General features: G+C 42.9%; 1 protein-coding gene across 7 annotated transcripts in view; it reads right to left on the bottom strand.

Moving 5' to 3' along the window:
• NCK2 (NCK adaptor protein 2) overlaps positions 1-16861 on the bottom strand; it is a 145841-nt gene that overhangs the window by 36604 nt on the left and 92376 nt on the right. For 4 of the 7 annotated variants that reach the window (XM_025869092.2, XM_073897923.1, XM_025869091.2 and 1 more), the window contains exon 3: positions 3269-3510. In XM_025869092.2, coding sequence (XP_025724877.1) covers positions 3269-3494 — 226 coding nt within the window. In that variant the 5' untranslated portion in view covers positions 3495-3510. Of the gene's footprint in view, positions 1-3268; positions 3511-11619; positions 11718-16861 lie in introns of all 7 variants that reach the window. The other 3 variants (XM_025869087.2, XM_025869093.2, XM_025869094.2) reach the window with 3 other exon arrangements.

Raw genomic sequence — 16861 nt, 5'->3', positions numbered from 1 at the left:
AAGGAAAAGAAAGAATGTGAATCCTTTCCTAACAGAGATCTTTCTGTCAAAGGTACTGCTTTCTAGAAGTTACTGTAACCAAGTATTGCATGTGATTAAACTGAATTTTCCACTGACCTCAACAGAGCAACTGGGTATAAGAAAGCAGGAGGGAGCTCCACAGAGTTCCAGTTCTCTGCAACAGAGACGTAAACACATTTATAACACTGTGACTTTGCTGGGGAGTCCGGTGCTATTTTATTCCAAACCAGGCACCTGCCAGGGAAATTTTACTCCGGATTGAGGAATCAGGTGGATTTCCATAGCATAAAAATCACAAACGTGGATGACACCATGAGTAGCTACTGGAAGGGCGACACAATGCCGTGTAGTTTTCAACATAATTTTCACTCCTTCTAATACGCACTAGAGAGAATTTCTGCTGGCTGCACCATCAACTAAAATCACACTGTAGGGGCACCTGGGTGGCTCAGTTGGTTAAGTGACTGCCTTCAGCTCAGGTCATGATCCTGGAGTCCCAGGATCAAGTCCTGCATCAGGCTCCCTGCTCAGCAGGGAGTCTGCTTCTCCCTCTGCCCCTCCCCCCTCTCATGTGCTCACTCTCTCTCATTCTCTCTCAAATAAATAAAATCTTTAAAAAATAAATAAATAAAATCACACTGTAATTGTGACAGCATGTTGGTGACAATACTTTAAAAGCAGGGAGCCACAAACACCTGGCTCCAATCTTTCTAGCCATAGGGACGAGTGGGAGGCAGGACAGGCCGTGGAAGGTTTTCTCACCTTCCTTGTTGACAACAATGCCACGTCAGGGCCAACTGTGGGGGATTAAGAAGTCACTCCACTGTGGGGATTTCTTATTGGGGGGAGGGGCCTCCCTTCCCTTTGGTACTTCCTTTGGCAATGGAAAACTCATGCTGGAATACCGAAGTCTCTCTTGGTGCAACAAAAGCAAGGCTTCGGGGCAACATGGTGAACACGAAATAAAAAGATACACAAAAACGGTGGTGGGGGGGGAGCATTTCTCCACAGATACGGATGTTGAAAATACAATTTTATTTGTGTTTTTACAACACGTAATGCTTAGCACAAATGTGTCCAAGCAGATGCACGCCTGAACTGTGACTGAGGCCTGGTGGGGAGCTGTCATCTTCCAAGAGAGGAGCACACATTAACTCAGGCAGCTCTTGAGAGCCAAGGGGAAAAAGTTAAAGAAAAGCAAACTTTGATTCTATTTAAGGGAGAGCTTTCGAGCAATCTGTGTTCTCCAAAAATGGAACTGGCTGACTGTCGAGGTAGAAGTATTCTGGCAGAGCTGGGTGGCCATCTGTCAGGGGCGGGGCAGTGGCCCAGCACCCAGCACCTAGCACCGTGAGGGGCTGGTGGAGTGAGGTTCCTCTAATGCTGAGAGCCACAGTATCCCCAGCACCCAGCGCTGGGAGGGGCTGGTGGAGTGAGGTTCCTCTATGCTGAGAGCCCACAGTACCCCCAGCACGCAGCACCCAGCATGCAGCACGGGGAGCGGCTGGTGGAGTAAGGCTCTCCTCTATGACAAGAGGGCCACAGTTTCCCAGCACGCCAAGCAGATCACAACTCGAGAAAAAGTAGACACAGACTGAGACATCTGGTTAATGGTTTCAATTTGAGGCTTTGTCTTTTCTCCTTCTACCAAGTGAAGGAAAAAAAAAATGACAAGGTATTCCAAGGAATTTCTAGATAGTTTGTCTTATTTCCCTTCTGATCATCTTATTCAATTTCCCAGTATTAAAAAATGGGTAAGAAAGAAAATGAAACAAGTCAAGGATGTTCAGCAGCTCCCAAAGAAGGTACTTTGGTGGGTGAGAGGCTGAAATTGGAAAAAATAAATAAAATTAAGCTCAGGTATTTATCTGTTCATGCTAACTGCATTTCTGCCAAAGTTAATTAAGAGTTATAGCTAAAGGACAACAATGTTTCTTTCAAAGTGACTTGGGAAAAAAAAAATTACAGGGGTTATCAGGTTAGTGGAAAAAAGAATCAGACTGTTCATGCAAAATGAAATTTCTACATCAGCCTCAGAATCTGTGATAACTGGCGTGATTCATACTCAGGCCTGTGTCTCATTTCTCTTTCCACATCACAGAAATAACCTAAGCCCTAACACAAAAACACTACCCAATAAATGAAGTCTTTAAGTGGATCTGAAGAGAGACTTTACTAGCAGACTCTTCAAGATTGCATAAATTTAAAACGAACATTTTGCAACACCCACTACATTTGGTGTATAATTTTCTTTTGTTTTCCCACTTGCTCCCTTCCCACCCCACATGAAACAAATCCTCCTGTTAAAAATAGAAAGGGAAAAGTCAAGTAAATGTAACACAGGTGATAATTTGACTTATTTCATACCAAACTCTTAAATGATAACCAGCAGTCTCAGGTATGACCCACATTAGACTCATAAGGAGGTAACACCAACTTCTGCAAATGGCAGCTCGGCTCATGGTTCTTTGGCGAGGCCCTCACAGTTACTTCCCCACATCATCTGAAGCAGTCACTACTGTAAATACATTGGATATGCACACTAAGACAAGAGCGGACACCAGTAACTTTAGGTGATTCAAGGTGGCCTGGGTCATGTTGGGATACAGGGCACGTGGAAGAAAACCGGATGACGAACCAGCTGGGTTGAGCTCCCAACACTCCGCACCCGAGTGACCGATGCCAGCCTCTGGCACCACACTGGTGCACACCCACGGCCACCTGTCTAACACTGGCCAGGACTGCGGTATGGGCATCATCAGTCTAGGAGAGGGGGAAAAAAATCCACGCGGTTCAAAGTGCTCTTTGCTCCTTCCCACTGTATGCATGAAGGCCACATGGAGAGGGCTGTGTGAGACGCAAGACCTGATGGGGTGACACGGGCAGAGCAGTTGACATTTCTGGAGGTGGTAACTGCACATCATGAACCTCCAGAATACTGATGTCAGGAGACAGAGACACGTGCAGGGGTCCCCAACGCAGAAGTGTCAACTTCCATAAGACTCCAGACTCTAACATCTCCAGGAAATGACAAACATGGTATTTCTCCACCGTGACTGCTTCATTTTCAGAGATTTAAAAAAAAGACAACCAGAAAGATGTCAACTTTAAAACAGACCTTTTAAAAAACACACACACAAACTAAAAAGATGAATGCTCTCCCCTCCAAACACGCAAGGCTTCTTCGCTTTCCCTCACAGGAAGTAGTTCAGCTCTACTCCGGGTCCTACCGAGTGGGCAGACTCACCTAGCGTGTCCTTCAGGTTCTTCACGAGGGAGCCCTTCTTCAGGCTGTTCTTCCTCTCCACATAGTTGGATGGCACATAGCCCGTCCGGTTGGCCGCGTTCCTCACCCGCCACCACGTCTTGGAGTCGTCCAGCAGCCATAGGCGCTCGTTTTTCTTGATGTCCAGCTCCTGGTCCTGTTGGGCAGTGTAGTCCCACTTTGCTATCACAATAACTTCCTCTGTCATCTTTCATGGAGTCCTTCTGCCAGCAAAACATTTGGAGATGCTCATTAGAGAACCAACCAAACACTTCATCCTGCATATCAACTTGAAAAATTATGCACTGACAGCTTTTATTAAAACTTGGCAACCGGTTTCCTCCTGGGTCTTGAAATAACCTTAAGATGACCTTCTTTCAACAAGCCTCAGTATTTTGTTTAGAAACGGCAACCTAATAAAACAAATCCTCATTTTGTACACTGGGAAATCTGCCTGCTGTGCCAAAACCGAAAACAAACTTTCCAAAAATTCTAAGTAACAATGTCATAATTAAATGTGTTCACTTGATTAAGTAACAGCAGCTCCTTGGAGCTGCTATGTTCACATCCACTGTCTCAAGATATGCTGAATTTTATGAATGCATTTAATGTACACACACACCCAAACTGCCCTTATAAATTAAAACTAAAATAAATGTGGTATCCTGGGTGGGCTCCTGAAACAGAAAAAGGAAATTAAGTGGAAACAATGGTGAAATCTGAGTAAGATCTAGTTAATAGTAACACATACCAATGTTCATCCCTTAGTTTTGACAAATGTACCATAGCTGTGGGAGAGATTTACACTAGATGGTAAACGGAGGAAAAGGTATATGGGGAATGCTCTGTACTATCTTTGCAACTTTTCTATACATGTAAAATTACTCTTGAGGGGCACCTGGGTGGCTCAGTCAGTTAAGCGTCTGCCTTCGGCTCAAGTCATGATCCCAGGGTCCTTGGATCAAGCCCTACATCAGGCTCTCTGCTTCTCCCTCTGCTTTTGCCCCTCCCCCTACTCATACCCTCTTTCTCTCTCAAATAAAATCTTTAACAAAATAAAATAAAATTACTCTTGAAACCTGCACATGGGTGTTTATAGCAGCTTCACTCATAATTGGCAAAATTTGGAAGTGATCAAGATGTCCTTCAGGAGGTGAATGAATAAACTGTGGTACATCCAGGTAATGGAATATAACTCAGTGATAAAAAGAAATGAGTTATCAAGCCATGAAAAGGCGTTGCTAAGTAAAGAAGCAACTCTGTAAACACCACCCACTGTCTCACTCTCACGAAGACCCTCTCCTTGATAAAACTTTAGTCAGACTCCTCTGAATCCTCTTCCCAGACTAAGCCTCAACATCTATACTTTCATGTTTGTCTCTTCGTGTCCCAATTTTACCAAGAATCCTGCTAAGCTGGTTGAGCCAGAATCCTCCACTCTTACCCAGGGGATGCCTCATTGCCTGGCCTGCCTTCAGGAAGAATCCTGTCAGGTCAGTTTAGTCAGAATCCCTCCTTTATCCCTGATGTTTCCTCTCAGTAACCATCCATTCATCTATGGCCTACCTTACTCCCTGTAATGAACTCCTATTTTTCCTTCCTGTATTTAGAATTGAACCCAAATGCAACTCCCTTGTAGTAATGCCTCTCAGTAAAGTCTGCCTTATCCTTCTTTAAAAAGTGTCATGAATATTTTTCTCTTTAACAATGCCAACTCTATGACATTCTGGAAAAAGCAAAGCAATGGAGACAGTAAGAAAATCAGTGGTTGCCAGAGGTGCTGGAGGGGAGGGCGGGATGAGCAGGTGGAGCATAAGATTTTTAAAGTTGTGAAACTGCTCTGTATGATTCTTTAATAGTGGATACACATCATTATACCTTTGTCGAGACCCATAAAATACGCAACACCAAGAGTGAACCATATATAAGATCATTCCAAAATATAAAGTTTATTAAAACAAGAAATAAATATAGTATATTATACATCTAGTTAAGTCAGTTCTGGAAGTAATATATAGCAAAGGCATAGCTGAATGACTAAAATGAATAAAGTTATCAACTATGTCAGCAGCTCCTTATTTTTTAGGTACAAGATGGCCCAGTATTTTTTCCAGCAGAAAAATTCGATATTCAGTCCTTCAACTGACTAGGCTTCCTTAAAACTTGGAAGGAAGGGATAATGGAAAGACTCTTGATTAAAACCCTCCTCCCCTCTGACAGAGACAATTTCTCATTACTTTCTAGGGATGACTTTAGGATTATAGAGGGAACCAATGTGCACTGACTCCATGGAAGCATGAATACCATTTTTAAATAACATGACACTTTCTACTAGATGCTAAAGAGACTTATAAATAATACATGTTCTCCTGTTTCTTGAATTAACTTCCAAATTTAGAGATAACAAACCTTTCAGGAAGGAGGAAATATTTAATAATCCTTATGCATAATGTATGCAACATCCAAGAGAACAGAGTTTACACAATGCTTATTTCCAAACTGTAGACCATTTTGTTATATACTTTTTGGGAAATCTCCAGTCCATACTATGTATCTCTCTCTCTTCTGACCTTTCTGTCAGGGTTAAACTTTTCAAAGTCATAAAGGCAGTTTTTCTTTCTTTTTTTTTTTTTTTTTTAAAAAAAAATGAGGGCAGTAATAGGATTGGGGCTCAGAGAATATCCCATTTGAATACCAGGCTAGTTTCTTAATTACCCAGTTTTCAAGAGAGTTTTTAACAAGATCAGCCCATCACGTAAGGCCAATCAGAGCAATGTATTACTTTCCTGCATGATTTAACTGCATGAACAGCAGTTAAGTAAGGAGCTAGCCAGGCAGGGTATGCTTCAGTGTATGCTGACATCACTGGTAGCTTAAACACATATGGTGTCTGGGCTCTACCACAAACCAATTAGATCAGAATCTTGAGGAGTGAGGTCTGAGCATGTTTTTACAGTTCATCTTTCTGACAGTCCTTAGAAGAGAAAAACCAAGTAAGAGGGAACTGAGTCACAAAATGCCACCGCAGGATGCTTTCCTTGGGTTGTTAGACCTGTGGAAGATCATGAGAATTTTGAGGCCGTGATGAGTACCTGACACAGGTCAACTCATTTAATCTCCAGAACACCCACCTTTCAGGGAGGTGTTATGTTTTAGGAGACTGAGGATCACAAGAGATTTAAGTGATGTGCTGAATAACAGAATTGGGATCTGAGCCCAGGTCTGTCGACTCCCAGATCTGTGCTCATGTGCCCCCTTCTGGGGTAGGTGGCTGGGTGAGGGTCTAATGTGTGATCTGCATTTTGATGGGCTTATTCCAACCCAGGAAATCTAGGATGAAAATTAAAAGTTCCCTTGCACCTAGAATATGATAGTAATGGATTTCAAACCTATTCTAATTGACTTATGACAACTTCCCAGCAATATAAAAACTTCACGAGGCCAGCCAATCAATAACTGCCTCATTCCAGGGAAGTCAGCCAATCAACAGGTGCTTTGCCCCAGTGCTTCAAAGCGCTAGCCAATCAACAACCATCTCACCCCAATGGAGTCCACCAATCAATAAACGCCTTACTCCAGTGCTTCTGAATGTTAGCCAATCAACAGCAGTCCCAATGGAAAGAAGACGAGAGGGGAGTAAAAGCAGGGGCGATGGAAAGAGGTGATGCTGAACCAGGTACATGGCAGGAAACTGGGATGTGAAGAAAAGGGAAAGGAGGCTGATTTCAGTCTTAGAAGATGGGAAGGATTGGGGGGGCAGTGGAGGCAGAGGGGGGCTCTCCAGGCCAGAAGGGTGTGAGCAAGGACCTGAGGGTAGGAACACATTACTAAGCAAAAGAATTAAGAATAAATGACTCCAGAAAGTCATTTAAAATAAAAAGTAAACAGAAAATGTATCTCTGGATATTTTTTTTTTAAAGTTTTTAATTCCAGTTAACAGACACTGTAATATTAGTTTCAGGTGTATGACACAGTGATTCAACACTTCCATACAACACCCAGTGCTCATGACAACTGCACCCCTTAATCCCCATCACCTATTTCCCCCATCTTCCCGCCCACCTCCCCTCTGGGAACCATCAGTTTGTTCTCTGTCTCTGTTAAGAGTCTGTTTCTTGGTTTGCCTCTCTCTTTATTCCCCTTTGCTTGTTTTGTGAAATCATTTGGTATTTGTCTTTCTCTGACTTATTTCACTTAGCATTACACTCTCTAGATCCAGCCATGTTATTGCAAATGGTAAGAGTTCACTCTTTATGGCTGAGTAATATTCCATTGTATGTATATACCACATCTTCCTTATCCATTCATCAGTCGAGGGGACAGTTGGGCTGCTGCCATAAGTTGGCTATTGTAAATAATGTAAATAACCTAGGGGTGCATGTACCCCTCTGTATTAGTGTTTCTGTATTCTTTGGCTCAATACCCAGTAGTGTGATTGCTGAATCATATGGTAGTTCTATTTTTAACTTTTTGCAGAACATCGATACTGTTTTCCACAGTGGCTGCACCGGCTTACATTCCCACCAACAGTGCAAGAGAGCTCCTTTGGATGTCCTCTGGTTTTGTTTTTCTTTTTTTTTTTTAAGACATTTCAATGTGAAATTCAGTACCCTTCCCCCACCCTACACATCACCCTGTATCCCAGCAGAGGTTTCATCTTTCTTTTCTTTGCCAACACAGGCTGGAAAAGCCACCTGGAGGCCCGTCTGGAGGGAACTGCAGGTTGGCCAAGAGTTCAAATTTCACCCTTTGGCTCAGGGGCCCAACAGGAGGCCATGTTAGTTTCAGTGAAGAGTCAGTTGCCTCAGCATGTAGGATATATTGGAATAGAAAGAGATGCAGCTGAATCAAGATTATTCCATAATAAAATTAGATTTAATTTTCTAAAAGCAAAAAGCCTTAACAGAAGAAAGTCTGAAAAAATACACTTTAACTGCTGAATATTAAGTGAGACACTATTCTGATTTAGTCTAAGAATCACAGAGGTCAGATCCCAAGAATTATGCACATTTATCACTCCAGCTTAGGCAGTTCAAGAAACCTCATTTTTGCCTTTGTTAACTACAGCTAATTAAGTCATCATGTAGGTCTAACCAACAGAAAGAAAAGCCACATATTTGATATTATACAGCCAGATCCTATCTTAAATGCCATGCGGCCGCTCTAGAATAGAGCTTAGCAAGAACCTCATGTCATATTGGATAAAAGAAATCCTCAAAGAACCTAGCAAACGCAGCTACTTTTTCAAGATTTAGGTGGGAGAAGATTAAAAAAAAAGGTCTAAAATAGCTATAAAAACTTTCTTGGCTCAAAAGTTTTCCCTAATTCCTAATATAACATTGACCCTATTCTAGGACCCTATTTTCTTTCTAAAAACAATCCTGTTAACTGCATCTTGCTGGGTTATGGTGGGGTTACATACTACTCATAACAGCCCGGGTTCCTCCAACACCCCAAAATGATCATAGGTGTTTCCATGGAGGTCTCCGGGACCAAGCTGAGCCACTCGGTCCTAATGATAAAGAGAAGACACGAGTCAAGGGGCTGGGATTCTAAGCTTAGCTAAACCACGCTTAGGTCCACCGAAGAGTTCAGCTTATTCTGTAAAATGGGAGTAACAGTACTTGCCCGGTCTCACAAGACAGTCTTAATGCTCAGGAGAAGCAGGAAAATGTAGTGTTTAAGAGGGTGAGGTCTGGTGTCATACAGACATGCGTTAGAGTCCCGCTCTGCCATGTTAGCCCAGCTGCCTCTCGTATAACATGGGATAATAAGAGCACCTCACTTGGGAGCTTGTGAAAAAATGCCCTAAGCACACTGTCCAGCACAGAAAGGACTCAAGAACAGGAGGGACGCCTGGGTCGCTAAGTCGTTGGGTGTCCGCCTTCGGCTCAGGTCATGATCTCAGGGTCCTGGGATCGAGCCCTGCATCGGGATCCCTGCTCAGCAGGAAGCCTGCTTCCCCTTCTCCCACTCCCTCTGCTTGTGTTCCCTCTCTCGTTGTGTCTCTGTCAAATAAATAAATAAAATCTTTAAAAAAAAAAAAAAGAATAGGAGCCAGAGGATACAAAGATGTATTTATATACAATAGAATATTTCTCAGCCATAAAAAAGAATGAGATCTTGCCATCCGCAACAACACGGATGGGCCTAGAGGGTATTATGCTAAGTGAAATAAGGCAGGGAAAAAAACCATATGATTTCATGCATATGTGGAATCTATAAAATCTAGAAAACAAAACAAACAAACAAACAAACAGACTCTTGAATACAACTGGTGGTTGCCAGAAGGGAAGTCAGTGGGGGAAGGGACAAAATCGATCAAGGGAATTAACTGGTACAAACTTTCTGTTATAAAATAAACAAGTCACGGGTAAGTACAGCATAGGAATATAGTCGATAACATTCTAATACTGTTTTATGGTGAGAGATGGTAACTACACTTATCGTGGTGAGCACTGAGTCATGTACAGAATTGTCGAATCACTATGTTGGACCCCAGAAACTAACATAACACTGTATGTTGATTATGCTTCAAAAAAAAAAAAAAAGAATGAGAATTACAGTCATAATTAAAACCCTCTGTACACTACAGCATACTTTACAAAGGTAAGGTAGGGCTGTGTTCCAGTGCCTCCTTCCTTCAGTCAGGATTCCCTGAGCACTTCCTATGCAGCATTCTTCCAAGGCACTAGGGTTCCCTGCTTAGCAAGCTGGACCCAGGTGTCTGCTCTCGTGAGTCAAGCCTGAGGCATGAAGAGCACCCCCACAATCACGACCCCTGACCCCCATCTAAGGCAGTATCACTGTTCGTGCCTCTCCTGTTCCGAGGTCAGTTAGTGGACAGCTTACCGCTTTACTTCCTGATCAGTGCCACCTGAGACTGCCTGTCTGCCTACTTACTGTCTGGGAGGTCCCACGGTGTGACAGAGGCTGTGATGGGACACTCAAGCATAGGGCGGACTGATAATTCAAGGGTAATATACATCTGCCTCCTGGGACATGGCTCAGTCAACTGAGTGTCTGCCTCTTGGTTTCAGCTCAGGTCATGATCTCAGACCCTCAGCACAGAGTGCGCTTGAGAGTCTCTCTCTCCCTCTCCCTCTGCCCCTCCCCCCTATGCTCTCTTTCTCTCTAAATAAAAATAAATCTTAAAAAAAAGGAATTAAATACACACACACACACACACACACACACACCTGCCTCATTTACCCTTCTACCAACAAACCAATTTAGCCCACTGCCGAAAAGACCAGAGTCATAGAGCTTTAGAAGACTGCCAATCCCACTTTGCAATATAAACCTTACATGGACAGAATAGAATTTCTTGAACTTAAGTCAAAACACATAGGTAGATAAGTAGACAGAGCAAAACGGTGTAGCTTTTTACCCCTAGAAAATTAACTTGGAATTTCAGAAAAATATGTATGTTCACACGTGGAATACAGACCTATCAAAATATATGTGTCTATGGGCAAACAAATGTAGAGAGTAATCATGTAGGAAAAGAAATTAAGACTACATGAAAGAAATTATTGCCCTCCCTACCTTGATTTTTAACATACAGTCTGAATTAGTAAAATAATATCATCTAGTTCACTATGGGTCTAAAGGATTTTTCTTCCTTTTTAATATTTCATGGCTTCAATACAGTCAACCAATTATTACGGAAATTCACTCAAATACAGGCTTTTAGCAGATGAGGTAAGAAAGAATGAGAGCCCCCCAAAGGTATCCCGAACCTAGCATCTACAAACCTGCGAATGTGTTAGATTACATGGCAGAGGGTAATTAAGGGTGCTCATCAGCTCATTTTGAGAAGGGGAGATTATTGTGGATGGCCCTGGTGGGCCCAAGGCAATCACTAAAGTCCTTATCAGCAGGAGGAGGCGGAAGTCAGAAAGTTGGAGACGCTGCACTGCTTCATTTGAAGACAGAGGAAGGCACTGTGAGCCAAGGTAAGAAGCCAGCTCTAGAAGCTGGAAAAAGCAAGGAGCAGATTCTCCCTCAGAGCCTCCAGAAGGAACACAGCCCCGCTGAAACCCTGATTTTAGCCCTGTGAGCCCAGGGATTGGATTTCTGACCTCCAGAAATGTGAAGAGGGTAAGCTTGGGCTGCATTAAGCCACCGAGTTTGTCGCGAGTGGCTACAGCAGCCAACAGCAAACCCATGCAGTGAGTAATTATGCTAAGGTCGGTCCAAAAAGGGAACACCTTCTCCGTTCTCCCTCCTGTATTACAATGTCTTTGTCCCTTGATGTCTATCTTTAAAAATAGTACATTTGCATTAAGGAGATATACTCAAAGAAACAGTCCCAGAAGCAACTGAAATACCTTATAACTTCCTTATTAAAGTTTCAAGTTGTGTTGTAGATAAAAGACTCGCCAGATGCCAGCTAGTTTGACAGGAGTTGGCAGGAACCTGTGGTATCCTGTGGGGGAACAGAAAGGCCAGTTGGTGGCTTTTTACAAGCAGGATCACTAATTACAGCTAATACACTTCCATTTTAAGTAGGACACAATATGGAATCCAGTGGCTGTTCCAACTCTCAGTAAGTTAATTAAGCCATGACAAGAGTCAAGGTCTTACTACTTCCCCAAGGCACACAAATACACCACATGTAAAAGAGAAAATAAGTAAAAGCGTGAGGCTCACTGCACCTTTATTCCACACAAGGGGAAAAGTGCCAATGCAAGCTGCCAACTGAGTGGTTGAGGCGTGCACGGTCGTGCGTGAGCAACGCCATCCACCTTGTCCCTGCACGACACTGCTGTGTATGCATTGGCTCATCAAATGTTTACAGCAACCTTCTGAAATAGAAGTTATCTACAGATATATTCAATGAATGATCATCCCCGGGCATAATTAAATAACCTATCCAAATCCACAGGCTGTGAAGGGCCTGGGCAGGGATTTGAAGCCTAAGCTTTATATCCATTATCCTCCATGGCCTGGGAGTGTTTGCAGGTAGCAGAATTTTGCAGCATGGCTAAAGAAAGAAATTCCAAGGGCGAGGTAGATACTGATACATAAGAACCAAATTTCAATTTCTTTTTGATAAACTGGTAAGTGAAAATCCTAAGGGAGAAAGAGACAGGAGCTCCCAGTCTTCCAGGTGCGATCCGGGAAGGCCTTGTTGGCTTTATAATATCCCACTGGAGGAGAGGTAAAGGCAGACGAAACCAGATGCAAGGGAAGTTTCCTGATTCCCAAACACAAAGTTGAAGAGCTCAGCTCCTCCCCTGGTGCAGAAGCAGGCCCACTGGTACTACTGTCACCCCGATGGCCACCTCCCTGCAGCTGCTCCTGCTAAGCATGGCAGAACAGGACAGGGCTGAGGCTTCCAACGCACTCTAAGAGCCAGGTGGGTTATTTTGGATAAGGTCTTTTTTATGATTTGTTGCTAATTTTATTGAATCATAGAGCCTGTGGCCTGTACAGTCTCTGAATTTGCAAAGGTTTCCTTTGTGATTATTCCTCTCCAGCTGGAGAAGGCCAGGGTTTGAAATGCAGTCTTAGCACCAACCAGGCAGGTGACAATGGGGGAAGTTGCCTAACTTCTCTGACCTCCATGGCTGTGTTTGTCGACGGGGTTGGGACTTCTGTGAGGACGAAATGAAACAATCCACAGGAAGAACCCTCTACCTGGTCCATGCTGGATACATGGTAGATATTCTTGCTCCCCCTACATCATGCGATGCCAAATCACAAGACTTGCTAGACTTCAATGTAGCCTTTACAGGGATTCAAAAATACATTACCCTAGATTATGACAGTGTCATTTAAAAAGTGTGAGAGAATTTAAAATAACAGTAAGACCCAATGCTCTAGGGTAGTGTCATAAAATTGAGATGCCATAGCGCCATCAATCCTATTTTGGAGTTTTACCAAGAGGTCCCAATGGGTCTTGGGTACACCCCAGCTCCCACGGTGGCTAATACGAATGATAAAAGCTTGCATTCAGCCTAGAGAGAATTTTCATGTGTCCGCGGTACTTATCACAATACATTTTATAGAAAGTTGGTGTAGCCAAGTTATTTCCAAAACATAATTTTTTTTAAAAGATTTTATTTAAGAGAGAGAGAGAGAGTGCATGAGAAGGGGGAGGGGCAAAGGGAGAAGCAGACTCCCCGCTGAGCCGGACGTGGGGCACAATCCCGAGACTCTGGGATCATGACCTGAGCCAAAGGCAGACACCCAACCAACCGAGCCACCCAGGTGCCCCTCAAAACATAAATTTAAAGTATTTGTTGAGGTTTATTCCAGAGCACCTGCCAGTAAAACAATACCCAAGACAAGGGGTCACTGGCTTTTTCTTCTCCTCCTCTTCTGCTGCTCCCCCCTAGTGTTCCTGGACTCTTTCCCACCCCCGGAGCTCTGCAAGCAAGCTCCCTTCCCACTGCAGGCCCCAGGGCTCCTGCTCCCAGGCCGCTATTCCTGGGGCTGCAGGCTCTGCGGCACACCAGCATTTTCCCCGGCCCACGGGGCTTGTCCTCATGACCCAGAGCAGTACTGACCACTTTTTAAAGACTGATTACAGTATTAGCAGAAGGTCAAGCACACAATCTGCCACATGACTTCTTTTTAAAAATTGTGGTAAAATACACTTAACATAAAATTTACCATTTTAACTAATTTTAAGGGTACAGCTCAGTGGCATTAAGTACGTTTACACTGTCGGACAACCTCCATCTCCAGAACTTTCTCGTCTTCTAAAATTGAAACCAGGCATCTGTTACACACTGATTCCAGCCCCCCCGCCTCCCCGCCAGCAACCACCATTCTACTTTCTGTCTCTATGGAGGTGACTACTCGTGTAAGTAGAATCAGACAGTGTTTGTCCCTTTTGTGCCTGGCTTATTTCACTCAGCATAAAGTCCTCAAGGTTCATCTACGTTGTAGCAAGTATCAGAATTTCCTTCCTTTTTAAGTCTGAAAAATATTCCACTGTATGTATCAACCACTTCCACCTCCTGATTATTATGAATTACACTGCTGTGAACATGAATGGGCAAATATTTCTCCAAGACTCTGTTTTTAGTTCTTTGGGGTATGTACCCCAAAGTGGATTGGATCTTATAGTACTTCTATTTTAGTGTTTTTGAGGGGCCTCCATCCTGTTTTCCATAAAGCCAGCACCATTTTCCATCCCCACCAGCAGTGCCCAAGGGTCTCAATTTCTCGACATCCTCATCGACGTGTGTTATTTCGTTTTGTTGATAGAAGCCATCCTAGTGGGTGTGAGGTACATGTAATTTCTTAAGTGAACCTTCTTTCTACTGGATCCTAAAGAGGATTTGTTAGTGGACGGCAATTCTCCAGAAGAGAAAAGTTTTATACTTTATAATTCATCTCGTGTTTTCTGCTGTACCCCCTCCCCATCCTTTTTTTTTTCCTTTTTAAGTGAATACTATTAATTTATCCTTACTACCAGGATCAGACACTCCCCCAAATTGAACCATATTAAGAAAAATACCTTAAAATGTGAGTTTGCAGAAGTTCATCACCAAGCAGCTAATTTTACTATGTGAAATGCCTGGACACAACCAGAATTCCAAAGACCAGACTAATAAGTCAATACGACTCATTAGTGCCTCAGAAATTTTCCAGAAGAAATAGAATTGGGAGTTCTGTTGCTTCAGTAGAATCTGGGAAGTGCAATTTTTTACAGTATTTTTAGACATAATTTACCACTCAGGCCCCGAGAGTATCCATTTTGCTAACCTTTGCTAACTGTTCTTGGTTTCTGCATGAGCCTCTTAGACATTCGTCACACTGAGAAGCAAGTTGTGAATGTTAAGGCCTGAGTACCATCATTTTGGAGACTCACAGTCAATGTAATAAGCCAATTTCATTATACAGTATTAATTGTAAAAACACATGGAATTCCAAACACCTGCACTGGACTTGGATCCAACAAACACCACCTTGCACTGACCCGGAAGACATCACAGTAACAGGGTCATGAGACAAAGGAGAGCAATGGAAAAATACCCCCCCAGAAAAAGCAAACTCATAGAGGCAGAGCAGGGAAGTGGTTGCAGGTGGATGGGAAAGCGGGAGAAATGGAGAGAGCTTGGAAAAAGGACGAAAGCGTTTTAACTGTAAGATGAATAAGGCCTGACATCTCCTGTAAAACACAGTGACTACAGCTGGTAACAGTGTACTGGATAACTGAAATGTGCTAAAAGAGAACTTAAATGTTCTCACCAAAAGAAGAAATAAATACACGATGTGATGGGTTTTTTAGTTAACATCTAGGTGGAGAGAAGCCTTTCACGATGTATACGGTAAATCACCACGATGCACATTTTAAATATCTTATAATTTTATTTGCAATTATACATCAATAAAGCTGATAACGAAAAAAAGAAAAACACTCATCTATGAAAATGGACATTGATGGCTTTGGCGAAATCTGACCCTCCGTTACCACACCAAGGGAGCGTGAAGTATTTTCAGACAACGCATACCCACTGCTCCCAAAGTTGACACATAGCCATCGATCACCATTTTTAGGGGTTTATTAGGCCTTGCTATTTTTTCCCCACAAAAGTAAGTGTTATAACTTCAATATCTATTTCATAAACATATCAAAATGTAAATGTCATGAGCTTCCTCGGTTTCCTAATGAATTCAGCTACGCTAATCAATAACTGACCTTCTTTCTGACCACCTTATTATTCACATTCCTCTGCCTAATTCTGAAACACACACGAGTGAAACAAGCATCACAGTGATTTTAAAAACACTACAGTATCAAGGTCTCAACATTCAAATATAATTAAGCTGCCAAAATCATTTTAGTTCTTCAGATATGCAAGGTTTATACCCACAGTCCCAAATATTCTATGTTTTCAATTTTCCTATTTAATGGGGAAAGAAAAATTACAGAAAGCCCTTCCGTACCTAGGCCAGGGGATGGGGAGCTTCACCCATCATGCTGAGGACAGAGCCTGGCCCAGGTCACGTATCCAGTACATGGGAGGGATCCTGGCTACTCTGGTTTTTTACTCACTACACATATACAACTACAAATGCTTTTATAAAGATACTGAAGTTTATTACAAACGTGGTATTCCACACAGGAGACTGGTCTCTCTTCCCCTGGTTTAAAATCCATTCATTTATTTTTATCAGTGTAGACTCAGATATTTTATGCTTTGGGCACAAGCCCGAATTCCTTATTTATTTAGTGGCTCAAATTGTTCTAACTAACTTTGGCTGTTGGGAACTCTTTCAGTTGGCTCCTGTGTTCCTTTGATATTCCACCATCATTGTGAGTTGGTGAATAAGTGTATGTGTGTGTGTGTGTGTTCTGAGTACATCCTTATGTTCTGGCATCATGAGATACTCCAGGCTCCTCCTGTACATCTCCTGCTCCAGTCCCAGACTCAGGATGTCTGACTTTATAGTAACCAGCGGTACCTACATCCCACTTCGTGCGCATTTTACTGACTCTAGCCCAGCTCGTGGGTTACAGAACTGCTGAAGAAAATAAAGAAGCCATTCTGTGGGACTGCTGCTGTCTGGCTTTGACTAGCCTTCCCTCCTGCTAAGCAGTGCGGTTAGCAG

This window comes from Callorhinus ursinus, unplaced genomic scaffold, assembly GCF_003265705.2.
Source record: "Callorhinus ursinus isolate GAN/ISIS: 27379988/994484 unplaced genomic scaffold, GSC_fseal_2.0 scaffold10, whole genome shotgun sequence".
In the NCBI taxonomy this organism is placed as follows: Eukaryota; Metazoa; Chordata; class Mammalia; order Carnivora; family Otariidae; genus Callorhinus; species Callorhinus ursinus.
The sequence above is the reverse complement of the archived record's forward strand: the minus strand, read 5'-3'. Positions and strand labels throughout refer to the sequence as shown.